Source organism: Lithobates pipiens, unplaced genomic scaffold, assembly GCF_037356315.1.
Source record: "Lithobates pipiens isolate NorthernLeopardFrog02 unplaced genomic scaffold, aLitPip1_a1.2 Scaffold_16, whole genome shotgun sequence".
Classification (NCBI taxonomy): domain Eukaryota; kingdom Metazoa; phylum Chordata; class Amphibia; order Anura; family Ranidae; genus Lithobates; species Lithobates pipiens.
Genome location: NW_027507748.1, coordinates 148957805 through 148976002, shown reverse-complemented (window position 1 = coordinate 148976002; position 18198 = coordinate 148957805). Strand labels below are relative to the sequence as shown.

The 18198-nt window shown below is 40.8% G+C and overlaps 1 protein-coding gene across 2 annotated transcripts in view; it reads right to left on the bottom strand.

Moving 5' to 3' along the window:
• Nucleotides 1-1624: 1624 nt before the first annotated feature.
• SARM1 (sterile alpha and TIR motif containing 1) overlaps nucleotides 1625-18198 on the bottom strand; it is a 42886-nt gene continuing 26312 nt past the window's right edge. For both annotated transcript variants that reach the window (XM_077480598.1, XM_077480597.1), the window contains exons 6-10: nucleotides 17158-17393; nucleotides 12535-12637; nucleotides 10547-10736; nucleotides 9437-9558; nucleotides 1625-7681 (exon numbers count right to left, since the gene is read on the bottom strand). In XM_077480598.1, the coding sequence (XP_077336724.1) occupies nucleotides 7555-7681; nucleotides 9437-9558; nucleotides 10547-10736; nucleotides 12535-12637; nucleotides 17158-17393 (778 nt within the window). In that variant the 3' untranslated portion in view covers nucleotides 1625-7554. The remainder of the gene's footprint in view (nucleotides 7682-9436; nucleotides 9559-10546; nucleotides 10737-12534; nucleotides 12638-17157; nucleotides 17394-18198) is intronic.

Sequence of the window (18198 nt, the reverse complement as noted above, 5' to 3'; positions counted from 1 at the left end):
AATGTACCAAACTGTTGATTTGGCCAGTCCTAAAGTTGCTGCTATCTCTCCGATGGATTTATTTCAATTTTGAAGCCTTACAATGGCCTGTTTAAGTTTCATGGACAGCTCTTTTGAACGCATGATGCAAGTTCACAGCACTGGGTTTCTAAATGCAAATACCACACTTAGAATCAACTCCATACCTTTTACCTGCTTAATTGATGAAGAAATAACTAAGGAAAAGCCCACACCTGGCCATGAAACAGCTTTTGATTCAATTGTCCAATTACTTTTGGTCCCTAGAAAAAAGGGGGGGGGGTGGCTATTCTTAAGAGCTGTAATTCCTAAGTCCCTCCTCAGATTTGGATGTACATACCCTCAAATTTAACCTAAGAGCATGCACTTTCAGCCCATTGTTTTGGCGCCAACCCAACACATCACATCACCCAAAGAACACCATCCCCACAGTAAAACATGGTGGTGGCAGCATTATGTTGTGGCAATGTTTTTCAGCAGTCGGGACTGGGAAACTGGTCAGGGTTGAGGGAAAGATGGATGGTGCCAAATACAGGGATTTTCTTGAGCAAATCCTGTACCCTTCTGTGTGTGATTTGAGGCTAGGACAGAGGTTCACCTTCCAGCAGGACAATGACCCCAAACACACTGCTAATGCAACACTTGAGTGGATTAAGGGGAAACATGTAAATGTGTTAGAATGGCCTAGTCAAAGCCCAGACCTCAATCCAATAGAAAATCTGTGGTCAGACTTAAAGATTGCTGTTCACAAGCACAAACCATCCAACTTGAAGGAGCTGGAGCAGTTTTGTAAGGAGGAATGGGCAAAAATCCCTGTGGTAAGATGTGGCAAGCTCATAGAGACTTATTCAAAGTGACTTGGAGCTGTGATAGCCCCAAAAGGTGGCTCTACAAAGTATTAACTTTAGGGGGTGAATAGTTATGCACATTGACTTTTTCAGTTATGTTGTCCTATTTGTTGTTTTCTTCACAATAAAAAAAAAAAACACATCTTCAAAGTTGTGGGCATGTTCTGTAAATTAAATGATGCAAATCCTCAAACGATCCATGTAAATTCCAGGTTGTGAGGCAACAAAACACGAAAAATGTCAAGGGGGGTTACTACTTTTGTAAGGCACTGTATGTGCTCTTAGGCCTAGTTCACTTGTGTATTAGGAGATGATAAAAATGTGCTTCTAAGCCATCTTTTTGCTGCTGCCCTATATGCTGTGGAAGGGGTAGCACATATGCTGCAGCAAAAAATTATTCCTGCTGTCGCCCCCTGAACACAACCCATTCAACTGAATAGGGATGCTCTAGTATAGCGTTTAAGGGGTAAATTAGGCAGTGAGGAGGGGATACAACACCTTTTTATCGCCTCTCAAATATCCTCTGAAGAGTGATCTAAATGCGGTTAGCTCTTCAGAGAGCATCTCTAGTGTCAACTAGCCCCTAGTGCCTGACTACAAGCAGATAAAAATAAGAGTTTTATTTAATGCATTGTTATTGGATATTTTACGACTACATGTACTAGTCCAATCCTCTATGTACAAAACTAAATTGAAAGCTAACAGCTGAATGCAATTTTATGAACCGTCTCATAAATAACACACAATTGAAACAGATGGTAGTTTATAACTTTATTAATGTTTGTACTGCATAATTACAGGTAAGCGTTATTCCAAATAACAGGGCTGCAGAACAGGTAAAAAATGCTGCAAATTAAATCTGGGCACTCAGAACAGGAAAGGATTTACAGTCTTAGGAAGGCCACAATAAAAGGATTTATACCTGAATATCAATTCTAGAGGTTTGTGTAAAGGCAGTCTGGTTACCTGAAGGTCTCGATTACCAATTACAAGATACAAGGCCTCATGTACACACTGGAGGGAAGGAAAAGTGGGGGAGATCGCATGCCAAAAAAGGACAGTAATTTAAGTAAGGTCTTCAGCCATTTCAAAAGAGGAAATTAAAAGTCAGCAGCTACAAATACTGCAGCTGCCGACTTTTAATAAAAGGATACTTACCTGTCCAGGAATCTTTACTCAGACGGTTCTTAGCCAGTTTTAGGGTTCCCAACACCGGAATGTTTACGGTGAGAAGCTGGCTATGACTCGTTATGCCTTCACAGCTAGCTTCCTACTGTGCATGCTTGAGTTGTGCTGCACTTTGTGAATGGACCCGCAGCCTCCTGGGATCTGTGACGTGTCCCAGGTGGTTGCGAGCAGGGAGAGCTTCTGAGGGAATCACTCAGGCAATTCCAGCAGAAGTGCAAGTGGTTATCTGAAAAAAACTATGTGGAAGAGGAGGGGCAGAGGAGGACATAAAGTGGAACTTCCTGATTTAGGTGAAGTTCTGTTTTAAAGAGGGGACAAAGCAGCATCAAATGCTAAATAGATTGACAGAGGCTGCAGCACTGGAATGTAGCAGAGGCTGGAGACCAGAAAGGTGCGTATACTACCAACTGGTCTTTCAATTAATTTACAGACTTGACAGGTTGGCATGAGAAACGCATCCCTCCACTTTCCATTCAGTTTGCATACATGAGTAAAATATAAAGGTGGTTTTGTTGCTCTATTACTGAGAATTAGACATTTAGATATACAGTAATTTAATACAATTATTTACACTGAATTGTCATTGTATTTATACTTTTTAAAATGTACCGGTGCCTCTGACCTTAGTAATATTGGTTATTTGCACTACTACTACTACTACTACTACTATCACTGCTTCCAAATGCCTCCTAAACTGAGGGGTGACTCCTGCTTCCAGGACTTTAGTTCAAAGTTATGCTTAAACCTTCCACACATAATACATCACCAGATTTTCATCAGATACAATCTCCACAGCACCATACTTACCAACTGGCCTGAAGTTGCCAAGTCAGTCCTGCTTTTTATTTATGTGTTCCTCGAAAAACTGTGTCCCGGGATCATAGCACAAAGCTCTTTGTGGCTAACTCGGCCGAGCACTCACGCCCCGTTAGCCTGCGTCCACAGCTCATTCATATGCAAATCATGCAAAGTTTCATTCATATGCAAATCCTTTCCCCCACTCCAAGACAATTCAGCACAATGCGGAGTGTGTGCTTGTGGGTGGCAGAGCAATTGGGTCCTGAGCTGTTACTAGACCAATACTGAGAAGAGGAAACAGTGAATGAAAAAGCTGGTGAGAGGTGGAGAGTTGAGATGATACTCATGTATTCAGTACACTTGCACTGTCCACGCAGCCCCTAGGTGTCCTTTGGAAGGTGGAGGCAATGACAAGCTAGGTATTGTAGCGTAGAAATAAGGGAGGGTCTTATACTCCACTTTCTTCACCTTTCTTACACCAACTGTGGGGCATATTGTTTTCTTACTGACTAGAAGGGGCACAATATTGCTGACCACTGAACTCTGTACACAGTACTGTATCCTTCATAGTGTTGACCTCTGCACTGTATTTACTATGTTGTACTTTTTACTGATGACCTCTGCACTATTTGCCCTGCACCTAATTTGAGTATATTCTTTTGTTACAATCACTTGCTGGACATACAGCAAAAAAAGGTGTCCCTGAAATTATTTGTTTAACTTTTGGCAACTATGCAGCATCTGGTCGCGACCAGCCCGCAGTCATTCATTGTCAATGATGCTGATAGCTGCTCTCGATAGCAAAGTGCTGTCAGTGCATTCCAATGGAATCACGGGAAATGTAGTTCCTATTCCCCCTTAGGAAACTTGTCGAATGTGACATGCGCTGCCTGCCTAGAAACATTAATATTTTAAAAAGTAAGGCATTTCTTTTCAAACATTTACCAGCATTTGTATGTGCATGGGGGAAAGGGAGAGAAGGGTCCTGAAGTTCTGTTTTAAGTCCACAAAAAAAAAGAAAAGAGAGAAAAATCTGGACTTATATTCCCATACTGGGGAAAAACATTTTTTTTCCTTGGACACATTATATATATACATTTAAAGTTCATCTTTAATAAATTCACAGTTACACTTGTGTTGTAGTGTCCCAATCCATATCAGGTTGCAGTTTGTCTGTACCATTAGCTGCTTGCATTTGAATCTTACAAAGTGTTTGTACAATACATTATTTTATTTTTACTTATTACAGGCACTTATATAGTGCCAACAATTTATGTAGGGCTTTACACATATATATTGTACATTCATATCAGTCTCTGCCCTCAAGGAGCTTACAATTCTGAGAAACTGCTGATATCTTCCTGCGATGAGGAGTACATGACCCACCAGTCAGATACTCATATGACTGGCGGGGTGGTGTATTGGTGCACTACAACATGTGTAACTAAACGAAAGTTCATTTCAAATACCCAGCCACATCTGGTGGAGTTTCAGAAATTAACATTTATTCTAGACCTGCTGGGGCAATTAAAGTGAACAGAGGCAACTATAAAAATATCTAATTTAGTCAATCCACCTCTGAATAGTTTCACCATAGGTGTGCACACAGAGTGTGCTGGGTGTGCCTAGGCACACCCTAATTACCCCGTGCGGCGCAGATTCCCCCACTTTACTGACACCGTCCATGTTTGCATGTTTTACTACATTTTAATGTTTGTTTATATTTATTTCTAAATATATAAGTGTGTGTGTGTGTATATATATATATATATATATATATATATATATATATATATATATATTTGTGTGTGTGTATATTATATACACACATGTGCTTTTTAGCTTTGGGTTGCACACCCTAATGTACTAGGCTGCACACACCTATGGGTTACACTAAGGGTCCTGTGTATCTTTTGAATTTTGCACCCCTCTTTAGAACCTTCATTTTCACTTCTTTTAAAACATGTGTGTTTTTGCACTGCTTGGATCCAACAAAAATGATAGGCAAAAAAAAATCTTAAGAATAATAAAATAGAATTATATAGAGATATGTGCAACTGCATTGTAAACACTGATCATATATAAAAACAGAAAATGCTAAGTTAATGAAAAAAATATATTTTTTTTAATAGCACAGGGGGATTTTATGGCCTCACTAAATAGCTCTGGAAGCAATTTTACCCCAAACACCAGCCATTTTTTCCATTTTTGTTTTTGAGTGGGAAAGGGTTAGAGTCCCAGTCAGGTTTTTTTTACCTCTCAATGGTATTTAGTAGTATATATCAAAAAAGGTAGTATTGTCAGAGGCTAAAGCCTAGATATAAAGCCCATTCCTTGGTGGGTGAAGAGGTTAGAGGGAGGCAGTGTTAAGAGAAAGTGTGTTGCAGCACTCTCTAAAAGGCCAAAGTATAAGGTCCTCGTTCCTTGGCTATGGTACTGTTGAGAGCTGCCATGTTTAAATAAAATCTTTTCATGGAAAAGACTAAGGGGTCTAGCTATACATTTTTTTTAACACAAGATTCACATAAATTTCACCCATGATTCACATTTTTCAAAGTGAATCCAATTAGAAAAATGTGTTAATCTTGGGTGATCCTTGTGTGAATCTTGACTGAAAACAAAACTAGACCCCAAAGTGTGAGGATCTAAAATTGCTCTTCCCAATGAGTAACTGGAAACAAGGACCATCCAGTCTAGAGTGAGAAGTGATATTTCCTTGAACAGAAAAAGTGTCAGTGAGATGCTATGCTACTTAAATGCTCTTACCTAGATAGATGGGTTCTGTGATTGGGTGGCATAGCCTCATGATGCCATAGGCAGGGGCGTATCTACCAAAAGGCAAACAAGGCATTTGCCTTGGGTGGCATTTTTCAGGAGGGTGGTGCTGCCCCCAGGCTCCCCCCTGCCATTTCACCCCGCTGCACTGATTCCCCACCCCCTTTACAAACCCAATCACCTGCAGCTTTCGGCTTCCCTCCTCTCCCACCAACTTTGGGAGCTGCAGGGCAGCCACAGAGGGATTTGTTTGGCCAAACAGACACCTCGCTAATCTGACCCCCCCTTTCTATTGTCCCGCCCCCTAAGTGAGTGCTGGCCTCCCGCTCGCCCGAACTTGCTGGCCGACTCTCCCTCCTCCCCCACCCCTCATCTGTCGTTTTTGGCAGACAGGATCAGATTGGATTGCGGTGGGTGTCAATGGACAGGAAAGGGTGGGACAAATTTAGATAGGGGGGTGCCTGATTTTAGTCTTGCCTAGGGCAGCACAAAACCAAAATACACATTTGGCTATAGGAGTCCCATAAGAGGTGTCTGTAAGGTGGTTCCAATTAGACTCACTGTCTGTTTGAGCTAGTTTCTAACTCAACTCAGGTTTGCTGTTGTTTGAAAGGCAGCGATATCTGGAAATTGAATGCCTCTGCTTCCATTTGAAACACAAAATCTTGATCCTGTTACCCTTAAAGCCGTGCAGGACCACCCACCTGATTTTGTCATCTTACTTTTTAAGTTGGCTTCCATGTTTATAAAATAGGCACTTTCAGGTGCCAGCTCGCCAGCACAGTTTACCCATCAATGTCCTGGTCTTTTATTAAGAAAATAATGACCTTACAGCTTCTTAATCAATAACTAACCCAACTCCTCCTACCTCCATGCCTTCCTATTGGACAGTGACGCCACACCTGGGTAGACGATAGGAATGCAAAGGTACGTGGAGGGTCAGAGGTTTTGGTGATCTCAACTGCCTTCTTCATAAACCTCAGCCACCTTACAAAGTAAGGTAATCCAACAGATTCCCAATTCAATACAGAAGCACCGCATGACTGCTATCTTCAGAGCTGCATGAGTATAATCATGCTAATTTACTGCGCAATGACCAGGCAAAGGGATACGGAAAGCGGCAACATTTGCATAGGAACAGTGTATTTCAACACTAAACTTTGCTATTTGCCTGCAGTCCTTCCATTTATATGTTGGTCAAACAGGAAAATTAGATTTGGTAGAGAAACATCACTGAACAATGTCTTTGATTATATACATATCTATTCTTTTTTATTATACTCATCAAGTCTACAAGATTTATAATAGGAATCTTCTTAAATATTTTGCTATATATTAGCTTAATATTTAGACAAAATGACGGAAAGGCAAGCCATGTATTACTGAGAGCTAGAGATCCTATAATGTCATTGATAGTGCTGTATATGTCACTTATTTTGTTCCAGACTTCAAATAACATCTTATGATTCTATAATGGTAGCACTACCAGGAAGGACCTGAACATCCTGATTTAATAACTGCTTGGCAGTTGTCTGTGAAATACTACAAGGTGTTTGGGTAAGATCCTGATAACAGCCAGTGCTCACTGTCTTTTGAAGTTCTGTCAGCAAGAGGAATCAAGCTTAATGATGCATTTGAAAAATAACCCTGCTTTTTGGCCGCCGGTGCTTGAGCAAAATTTTACCTTTAAGAGTATAATCTATGTAACCCTAGTGCACTATTGCTACAGATTGATCCCATTTATCATTACGGAAAGTTCTGTTGGTTCTCCTGAGAAATCTCAAGGTGCTGGAAGGAAAAGACCAAGCTGGAGGAGTTGAAAGCTTGAAGAACAGTAGACAATACTCCAGAGCACAGCATGGTTAGGCCAGGGGCAGGAACATCTACAGGTATCACTTGTCTGGAGTTTGGCTTCCCATTGCATGTTCTACTTCTCACCTAGAGGTGGAGTACCATCTAGACTTTCAGAGCCAACAGAGGAATCCCGAGAGGAGCGACCTTGCAAGAAGCGAATAATCTTTTCAATGGTTGCATCCTGGTATTCATGAGACCATCTGGTAATACAATAATTAGACACATTGAGATGATTTTTGAGCACAGAATATTGTGAACAGAATAATGCTATGTCTGAACATGTAAAAGTTTCTAAAGTGCTTTCTACTAAACCAAAATTAGCTTTACACAAAATTGTTACTCATATGGCCTCATATATGGGATCTTAAAGCGTTTGTTAACACCCCCCCCAAAAAAAAAAAAAAAAAAAACAGATACTGTTCCTTTAAAGCATGTTATACAGCAGAGTGCTTGTGCTGTGTCATTTGGCCCCCTGTATACCCTAAAAAAACTGGCTGATCCTGCCTGGCTATACCCTCCCCTCTGTAAACAGACCACGATAATCAGAGCCCGGACATCATGGTCCGTTTGCGTGATTCAGTCATCTGCAGCCTGCTATCTGCAGCTCTCCTGTGTCTATGTCTCCCCTGTCCTCCTCCCCACTCTCCTACCTTCCCTGCTTGTACAAGCACAGGGACACATGTTATTAAGGTAGATTGAAGATTTGATAAAAGTGAGTTAACAACCACTTTAAAAATGATACTGACACCTGTCACTAACTATTATTCCCTGTTTGCCATCCTGTTCAAGAGCCCGTTAACACATGTCTATTTTATGTAAGTCAAGTGGGCCCATTCTCACCTACACATGTGCATTATCTAGCATTTTACATGCACAAAGGGGTTTGCATGACGGAAAGATTTGTTTTGTTTCTGATTCATTTGTTATGATGAAATTTAATTATTAATTTATTTGTTATGTTAGAATGATTGATTATCAGAATTTGTTTTGTATATACAAATTTGGTAATATATTCGTTATTTTCAAATTTCAGGAAGACAGGTATATTCTTTCTACTTTATTCTATTCTAATCTATTCTATGTTTTCAATTCTATTCTATTGAAATGTCAGACGGCTTTATTGGTTCTATTTTATTCTATTCTAATTTATTCTGAACTGAAAATTCTATTTTCTATTACATTTTTTCTATTTTATTTTATTATTTTATATTCTATCCTATTCCATTCTATTCTTGTATTTTCTATTCTATTTTATTCTATTTTATTCTATTATATTCTATTCTGTTTTATTCTATATTTATTTTATATTGTATTTTTTTCTATTCTATTTCTGTTTTATTCTATTCTCTTCAGTTTTAATCTATTCTTTTTTTTCTATTTATTTCTATTCTGTTCTATTTTATTCTATTCATTTTTTTTCTATTCTATTTTATAAAGCATCATAAATAGGAATCATCATCTTATACATTTTTTTACTGTATTTATTGTAATATGTTTTTGCTTTTGAATTCGGACAATTTGTTATCTCATTGCGATATTTAGTTTCATTGAAATTCGTTACTATTGTGATTCAGAAATTTGGTACATCCAAATAACAGAAATTCTGTCCAAATTTTGATCACAAATGTCTAATGCACATAGAACAACTTGAATTTAGCCTGAATTGTCTGCTGTTAACCCTTTGAGGACCATAATGTTACCATCAAAATTTTTTTTTTTTTAAGTTCGTACACTTCAGTTGCTGTAACAAAGCCGTTTCATCAAATATCTGGCAAAGTTAGATCCGTTAGATAAGAACTAATATTTTGACTCAAACCAAAAAAAAAATTTTAAGTTCTTAATCAGCTGATACAGGCAATTAAAAACATGGGACAAATACGTCCCTTGGTCCTCAAAGGGTTAACTACTGTATATAGATTCTGTTTTTGATACATGCTGTAAAAAGTAAAACTTACTTGATGCCATTAAATTTTAGCACTGCTCTCATGTCCTCAGGGAGACTTATTGGGTTTGGCCACTCAAAGTGATCCGTAACTGGCACGATGTTCTTGCCACAGTCTAATGCCGTGACGATCTCCTGCAAAGAGTAGGAACCAGTGACAGCTATCAGACACACATGGAAATAAGTCACAAAAAGTACTTGTATTGATGCTGTGTTGCTGTTTAAGAGATTTTTCCATCACTTTTCTGTGTCACTGAGACAGAGAGTAATGGCACGTACACACGATCAAACTATCCGACTGAAAAGTCCAGCGGACCAGAGTCCGCCGGACAATCCGCCCGTGTGTGGGCTCCGGCAGACTTTTTTTTACCCAAAAGTCCGGCGGACTTAGAAAGTAGTTTTGACTGTCCGCCGGACTCGCAGTGTGGCAGACAATATGGCTGTGTGTGTGCTAGCCCGGCCTACTTTTGAAATGAATGGACTTTCCCGCACGGAAATTAAAGGGGGCTCCTGGATTTCGATAAGCCCCCCGCCCGCAGACCCCAACAACCAACCCCGACAACCAACGGCCAGGGTTGTTGGGAAGAGGCCCTTGTCCTCATCAACATGGGGACAAGGTGCTTTAGGGTGGGGGGGCCACGCGGCTTCCCGTAGGGCTTCCCCTTTAAGTCCATACCAGGTGATGGGGCCAGCGATGTGTCAATCTCGCCGCCGAAGGCGGCAACATTGACTTCCTTCGCTAGTCCCGGCTACCTGGAGCCGCATTTAAAATGAATGGATTTTCCTCCGTGTGTTGGCAAGTCCGTTCATTTCAAAAGTACGGCGGACTCCCTCCATAGTCCGGCGGACTAGGTCCGTTGGACCTAATCCGCCGGAAAAGTCCAGTGTGGGCAGGTCCGCTCGTTCAGAAATTTGACGGACTTTCCGGCGGTTTGTCCACCAAACTAAGTCCGCCGTATAGTCTGATCATGTGTACGTGGCATAAGGTGAACTCTCCTCTATGGGAACACAGAGCAAAGGGCAATGAAAACCTTATGGAATTTACACGCTTTCATTGAGAAAGGTCTGGCTGAAAATCCACTTTGAGGATCATCAGAGATATCACATCTATTCAATCACTAACCTTATGCACCCAGTCTTTGCAGTCATTGTCCCCCATGCACTTGTCCAGAGACCCAGCTGAAAGAACCAAGACAAAGTTTCTTGCGCTGACCACACTCTGAATCAGTTTGTCCTCAAACTTCCCTGCCTCCAGCTTTTCCACATCAATAAATGCACTGAAGCCATGTAGATATAAATGTACCTTCAGGAGGCTGAAAGAATACAGAAAGCTTATTTCATGAGTTGCTATAGCACACATTTAGCTGCAATTATCAGAATATAAGGAACCATTCACATAAGTCCCTCACCCTCAAAAAATTATCTCATGTCACAAATACTGTATATACAATAGAAATAAAGCGATTTATTTCAGAAGGACGAGTTTCTAGCTCTGCAGTCTAAAATTAGAGAATTACAGAATATAGACAATTCCTGCTAATCGCATTCCTGGTGATAACTGAATACAGAAACCTATGTGCTGCCAGACCCCAGTTCTCACTACTAAGCCTCTGGCCCACCAGGCCATTTCATGTGGCCCTCACATCTAGGGCTTTTTCCAGCTGGTCCGCCATCCCTGGCTCTTGCCTTTTGCTCCCCACTTACCACTGTCACTTGTAAAGAGAAGCCTTCTGTGTTCAAGAACAGCTTTCCCTTCTGTGTTCAAGAACAGTGAGAGAGGAAGGATCTAGCCACCAGGAGGTACAAGATGGCCGAGCTGGGTAGGTGAGATGCAAGGAAGCTTTTGGGGGGAAAGGAGAGATGAGAGCTGTGGATGGAGATGTGTGCAGAGGTGGGGGAAAGTGGTGCAGAGTTCAAAGCCAAGGAGGAGGGGTGGAAGTGAGATGTGGACAGCCTGTAAAAGACAGCTGAACCCTGCACTTTGTGTATAGCACACCCCTAAACCATGCACTCTGTATGCAGAGCACTCCTTAACCCTGCCACATACTCTTTTTTTTTTTTTTTTTTTTTCATTGGAAAAAGGCATGTCCAAGTCAAACAAACAATACAAATAATATAACAAGACCAGTACAAAAAATAGCAGTATACCAATGTACACAGGGTGAATGTCAAATAACTATGTGAGGATTATTGAGTGCAAATGAACACCAGCAGGATTTCACATTGTATATGTGAAACCTGCATTCAACATTTCTGCCCCGTGACCTAAACAGAGAGGAGGATCCCTTAAAACTTGGCCACCATAAGATATATCATAGGACTGCCTTACTGTTTTTTTTTTTGTTTGTTTTTTTTTAAAAGAGAAAGTCTAGTACAATGAATAATGGTAGCAAGAGAAATAAGGATAAAGAAAAAGGCAAAGATGAGAATAGGTGGGAGAGAGGGGAGCAGGAAAAAAAACGCATACTCCTTTAAAGGGGTTCTTCACTGCATCTGAGCACCACAAACCAAAAACACTATTTAATTCATTTTTAATATTCAAAGCAAACTCCCCCATCAATCCATAATTTTTTTGAGATAAACCTTTGAAAAACCATCCCCTAGCATTTCTAGATGTGGCCATCTTGGATGAGGCAAAATGATTCATGTAGCACTTACTTCCTGGAATCCATTTGCTTTTAGCTCAAGCATACATGCAGGAGAAGGTACTCAGCTGAGAAAACCCCTCCTCCCCTCTTGAAGACTCCTGGGATGTATGACATAATTTGCCTAGGCAAGAAACTAAGAAGTAACTGAAGAAATGTTAAAAAAAAACCTTGAACCCTCCTCTTTAAGTGCCCCATAGCAAGCCGCTTGCTTTGGGGGCACTCGAGCAGACTCGATCCCAAGGTAGGCTTTGTAAGTCTATACAGACACACACAGTAAGGCTCAGCCCTGCCCCATTCTCTGCTTACAGGCCAATGGCTTCCGCTGCTCAACTCTGGGTTGATAGATGGCCCAGGTAAGTATTAATGCAGAGAATTCATTAAGGTAAGAAACCTTTTACCTTTACAACCAATGCAAAAGCAGTATCAGTCACAAAAACACAGAATCCTGTCATTTTCAACACACCTGGCCAACTGTGATCCAGTGCTCCTTCGGTAACTGATAAAGACATCAGGGCCATCATAGCTTGATTTACCCACACTGCATGGAAGGGGTGAGTGCAGCATCTCTGTCATGGGCAAGAAGGACACATTATTTAACAGTACTACATATCCAGCCACACACAGCATATTATACAGATTATACACAATCTACTTTATGGTTGAAAATAAAGTCTGGAAAGGCATATAGGTTACAAAGCTTTCCTTTAATATTTATCTACAATGGGCCACCCTGTTACTTAAAATCGTTGTGCTGGCATGCTGGGAACACCAACACCTAAGTCATGTGAACATGCAGGTGACACTGTGACAAGTTTGAGGGTATGAATATGCTCAAAAATATTTTACAACATCTGTTTATTACATGAACATGCTGTATGGCCTGCTTAGCAGTGCTGCATAGAAATATCACTGCTGATTACACTCTCTGACATACAAACAATCCCTAGAAAGAGAATCTACAAATCTGTATATGAAGCCCATTTTTATAATATGGTATAATAAGCATTGGCCATTATATATTTCTGTGTTTAATATGGTCACCATTAATTATATTTGACTTTGATATAAGCATTACTATAATCAAATGTAATAAATCTTTAGTAGTATTTTCAAACAGAAAAAAATCCAACACAAATACCAAATTTTCGGAACTCAGTAATTCTAAATCCAGCAATGCCACTAATCTTGTCCTTTTGTGTATTACCTTTTGTGTATTAGTATTACATTCCTATGTCTGTGAAGATTATCATATATCCAGATCATTGTATGCCTAGTATCCAAAGTTTTTTTAGTTGTAAGAAATGCCAGGAACATACCCCAGCATTTACAGCCACACATGTAAAATACTTGAACATGTTCCCGACAATCATTAGAACTGAAAAAGTGGCTTGGTTAAGCTGCAAATAGGTTCTAGGAAAACCATGTAGCTTTGAGATTCGTGATGCCGTCATATTTTTGCGCAGATTCTTTCAGTAGAGGTTTTTATAACCATAATGCACTGCATGTGCTATGAACTGTGGCAAGAGAGCTTAGAAGGGCCAATAAAGGGGCTTTTGGTTAAGACAACTCCCTCAATTTGAAGGAGGTGGGAACTGGGAAACAGACCGTGAAAGAACAAACCAAAATTTTCTGTCTGTCATACAAATCTTCTATTAGTAACCAGTACCAAGAATCTGGGTACAAGATTGCCATCTGCTAGTACTCCACCCCAGCGGTACTCCACGTTATGTATCCCTCCATCCCAAATCTTTGCTGGCACTGTGAACACAGGCCAGGTACACTATTGCCCTGCCCTAGACTCCTTTGGGTCTCAAGTCCATACCATTACTCAATGTTTCACAGAAAGGCCTATTACTAAATCGCCAGCATTTTATATTTTGCATCGCAATTCCTTATCGCACATCAGTTCTTCGGCATTTCATAAATGCTGTTCATTCCTGTATCCTGGTTCTAAAGCAGTCCCCTTCTTTGCCAACCATTCAGCAATGGATTGGAGGAGTGGAAAACATTAGGTTCATGGAAGTTCTTAACACTTCACTGAAAAACATGTAGCCTAAATGTACCTCTACCTAGTTCTACAGGCTGGTATTTTAAATAACTGATATCCGAGTTACCTGGAGACTTTATAGTCACACGCTATACTCTAACAGCTACCCTGGTGTGATCTTCTATACATCACAAAGCTTTTGGCTTGCTGTCGGCTGTGCTCCAGTGCCCCAATCTGTCCCCCCCCCCCTTTTTTTTCCCTCTTGTTTTGACTCCCCTCTTTTCTTTTCTTTCTGATTGCTAGCTCTGTGTGTAATCAACCCTTTGCTGCTTTTTGTTCTTATTACTAGGGGCTTTATTTCATTTAATTTTATTGTATGGTTGATTTGAGAACAGTGGTCACTTTTAGCTGTTGTCCCATCCATATCAAGCTTTTTTGTTGTAGATATTTTTATTTTTTTAAGTTTAGGGTACTGAAAGCAGAGCATTCACTTGTTACTGACCATCTATTGTTGGAGCAGCCTTTTGTTTGCAGCACTGCATACCTGACTCAGTTGGTAAGGTTGAATAAACTCCAATTACTCCAATTCAAAAATGACTACCATTCAGCCTGGAAGTCTGTGTGTAAGAAAAATGTGCACCTATCCCATGTTATATCACTCACATTCACTGCACCCCTTATCCCCATAAAAGGCTAATTCCAGTTAGGGCCTATTATCCCCAATTAAAACTGTAATGGTGCTGGACAATTTTACACTGCTGTATCCTCTGCAGTATTTTTCATTCTTGTTGTAAAACCCCAGCCCATGTTCTTTGTTTATATCAAATTTGGGCCTAGGCTTACTGCTGGCCAATTTTACACTATTATACTTTCTGTTGTATCTTTAACTCTTGTAATACAACATCTGCCTTTGCACTTTGCCTCTAGTAAATTTGGACCTAGGCTTGCTATTTAATATTGGCATGTTGTTGGCCAATTTTACACTAATGTATCACCTGGGGTTTCTCAGTTGCTGCAGTAAGACCCATGCTTGTACTCTTTTTCTCTAGTAACTTTCAGCCACGTCTCTCTTAATAAAAATGTACTGGTCAATTGTATACTGCTCTATCGTCTACAGTCCTTAAATTCTTAATGAGACCTTAGGTAAGTGGCAGCACAGTTTTGCACAGGCAAGAACAAGGACAGCTTCAGTGAATTACTGGCCAATTTCTATCTGCCGGTCAAAGCCGGTCTATTATCACTTGATGAAAAAGCAGGTGTCACTTCTAAAACTCCCTTAACTCCCTCCCTTTTTTGTTAAATTTAAAGAATCTGATTGGGTGCTGCTGCTGTATATAAGGCAAACAAATTATAAAAGGAAAAAAAAATCAATTCCACAGCCATAAGCTCTGTTAGTGCACGCTGTCATTGAGACTGTCTGTAAAAATCGTACTGTTCCGCAACACCACATACAGCTTTAAGGCTTCCCCCAAGCATTTTTTTTTTGCCATAGGCACATGTCCCCAGCTTCCCATGCCTTTTTTTTTACAATAGTTTGGCTGTTAGCCCTAAAACCTTTGGGTTTTACCTCTGAGTTCGAGCTCTACAATTTTTGAACAATATTTGCTGAACCCTTCGTAAATCAAATCCAGGAAACCTCGGCCATTTATCAGCTGAAAGATGTCAACATTACAGGCCATGTACAGTTAAATGTGACTAACTACTACTTTCCTAATCCTACTTTTTTTACTGGCTAACAAATAAAAGAACTATGCTGGTGGAACCTTTCATAAGTAGGCTTCCAGCTTTTATTTTTTTTAGAGCTATAGATTGCTGTACCCTATGCTTTGCACTGAAAAATAATACATACTGATATTAGTAATATTGGTATGTATTATCAGTAACATCCCAACTCTAGTTACAGATGCTGTGGTGTGGTGCTGTGGTAAAGCAGGGCAAAAATAGGGCTTCACCATTGACCCAGTAAGAGAAATAGCCATGCTCCAAAGTTGCAGAGGTGACCAGTGCTGGAAGAGGGGCACAGGGGGCAGAGGAAAAAGAGGGTAAGGGAATGCAAAACTGACCAATGGTGGAAAAAGAGTGCAGAGAGGACTAATAAAGGCAGAGAGGTGTCGGTGGAAGAGGGGTGAATGAGGTCAGAGGTAACCAGTGGTGGAATAGGGATGCAGAGGTGAGCAGTTGTGGAAGGGAGTGCAAAGGTGACCAATGGTGGAAAGAGTTGAACAATGATCAAATAGGACTTTAGAGATGACCAGTGAAAAGAGGGGATGCAGACGTGACCAGTGGAGGGTGAGGGGTGCAGAGGTTACCAGTGGAGAAAGAGGAGTTCAGATATTAATGGTGGTGGAAAAAGACTGCCGGGGTCACCAGTGGAGGTAAAGGAATGAAAGGGGTTTACAGGTTACCAGTGTTGGATGAGGGGTGCTGCAAGAGGGGCAAAGTTGACATGTGGTGAAAGAGGGATGCAGAGGTGACCAGTGAAAAAAAGGGGCGTAAAGAGGTTAACACTGGAAAGAGATGGGTTCAGGGGTTGCAGAGGTTACCAGTGGGGAAAGAGGGGTGCAGAGTTAACCAGTGGAGGAAGAGGGATGTTATGATGAGTAGTTGTCTAACTGTATCAGACTACCACATCTGACATTGTCCTGTCTGCTGCCAGCCTCGACTCAGCTAAGACATGTAGAAGAGGGGTGCATGGGTTGAAAAGGTGATCAGAGGGGAAAGAGAGGTGCAGGGGGGCAACCGTAATTAGCAGTGGAAGAGAAGTGCAGAAGTGATTGGTGGAAGGAAGGGGATGCAGGGGATTCAGAGGCTTTCAGTGATGGAAGAGGGGTGCAGGAGCTGCAGAGTTTGCCAGTTGTAAAAGATGTGTACAGCAGGTCAGAGGTGAGCAATGGCGGATAGGTGCAGTGGTGAGCAGCAGTGCTGGAAGGGAGATGCAGCGGTGACCAGTGATGGGAGGGGGTGCAGACGTGACCAGTGGAAGAAGAGGAATGCCTCTTATTCAGTTGTTCATTCATGGATGTGGGCCATGAATGTTATATTAACATCATAAATGTCTATTACAGGTAAAAAATGCAGAATTACCAACCAAGGTCTCACCTCTTGCTGCATTTAATATACGGGCTCGGTGGAAGCCGATAGTAACGTTACAGTCCTTCTCAAGCTGCTGCTCAGTGACATGATGCAGAAAGTTGCGGTCAATGCCACACGTGACTAGGTTGTATGTGTACTGCCTAAATCTTGGCTCTACGCTGCCCAGCCAGTCAGCCAGATTACTGCGGTCACATGTGGAGTAGTTGGCAAAAGTCTTCAATTCCACCAGCTCACGTAAAAACCTTATGTAAGGAAATAATGTGGTATTTCAGAAATTAAATGGTAATTTCTACCAATTCTGCAAACTGTATCGCATACAATGTGTAAAAACAATATCCATAAACAGGAATTCTTGTACATAAACTACAAGTTAGCTTAAATAACTTACTAATAAAATTCACAAACAAATACATAAAAGTCAGGCAATAGCTGCAGGGCAGTTCCTCTAGGAAAGAGAGCCGTCTAGCAGACTGAAACAGGCCATTGATGGATCGATGAAGCTGGCCATTGATGGATCGAAATTCAGCCTGGTTCAGCAGGGACGGGCAGAATTTTGATCCATGTATGGGGACAGTGTTTGAACAGAAGTCAAAGGATTAGTAACTCTGTTCAGTCTGTCCTGTGGTTTACACATATCTGGCACACTACAAAGTCACACTTATTTCTTGCTTTAGCATCGTTACCTGAAATCAGCATTAATACCTCATTACATTTAAGGATACGCACTGCACAGATGTGCTGTTTTGCTGTGGTTACATTCATTTAAAGGCATCCCAACTCACCACAACAACGCACCACAACACATAATTATATGTGTTTCCCTGTAATACATAAAATGCAGAAAACTATTTTTTTTTTTTTCAAGTTTCTTGCAGCCCATTAAAATTATTGAACGGGCCCTTAGCAGGGAATTTATTCGGAAAGCAGTACAGCTACTGTAAACCAGACTACAGTAGAGTCATTTTTTTTTTTTTGCAGGTCACAAGATTGGCTGAACAACATGACAAATAATTTGGCAGGTGAAACAGTAAACATACTGTATGTGTC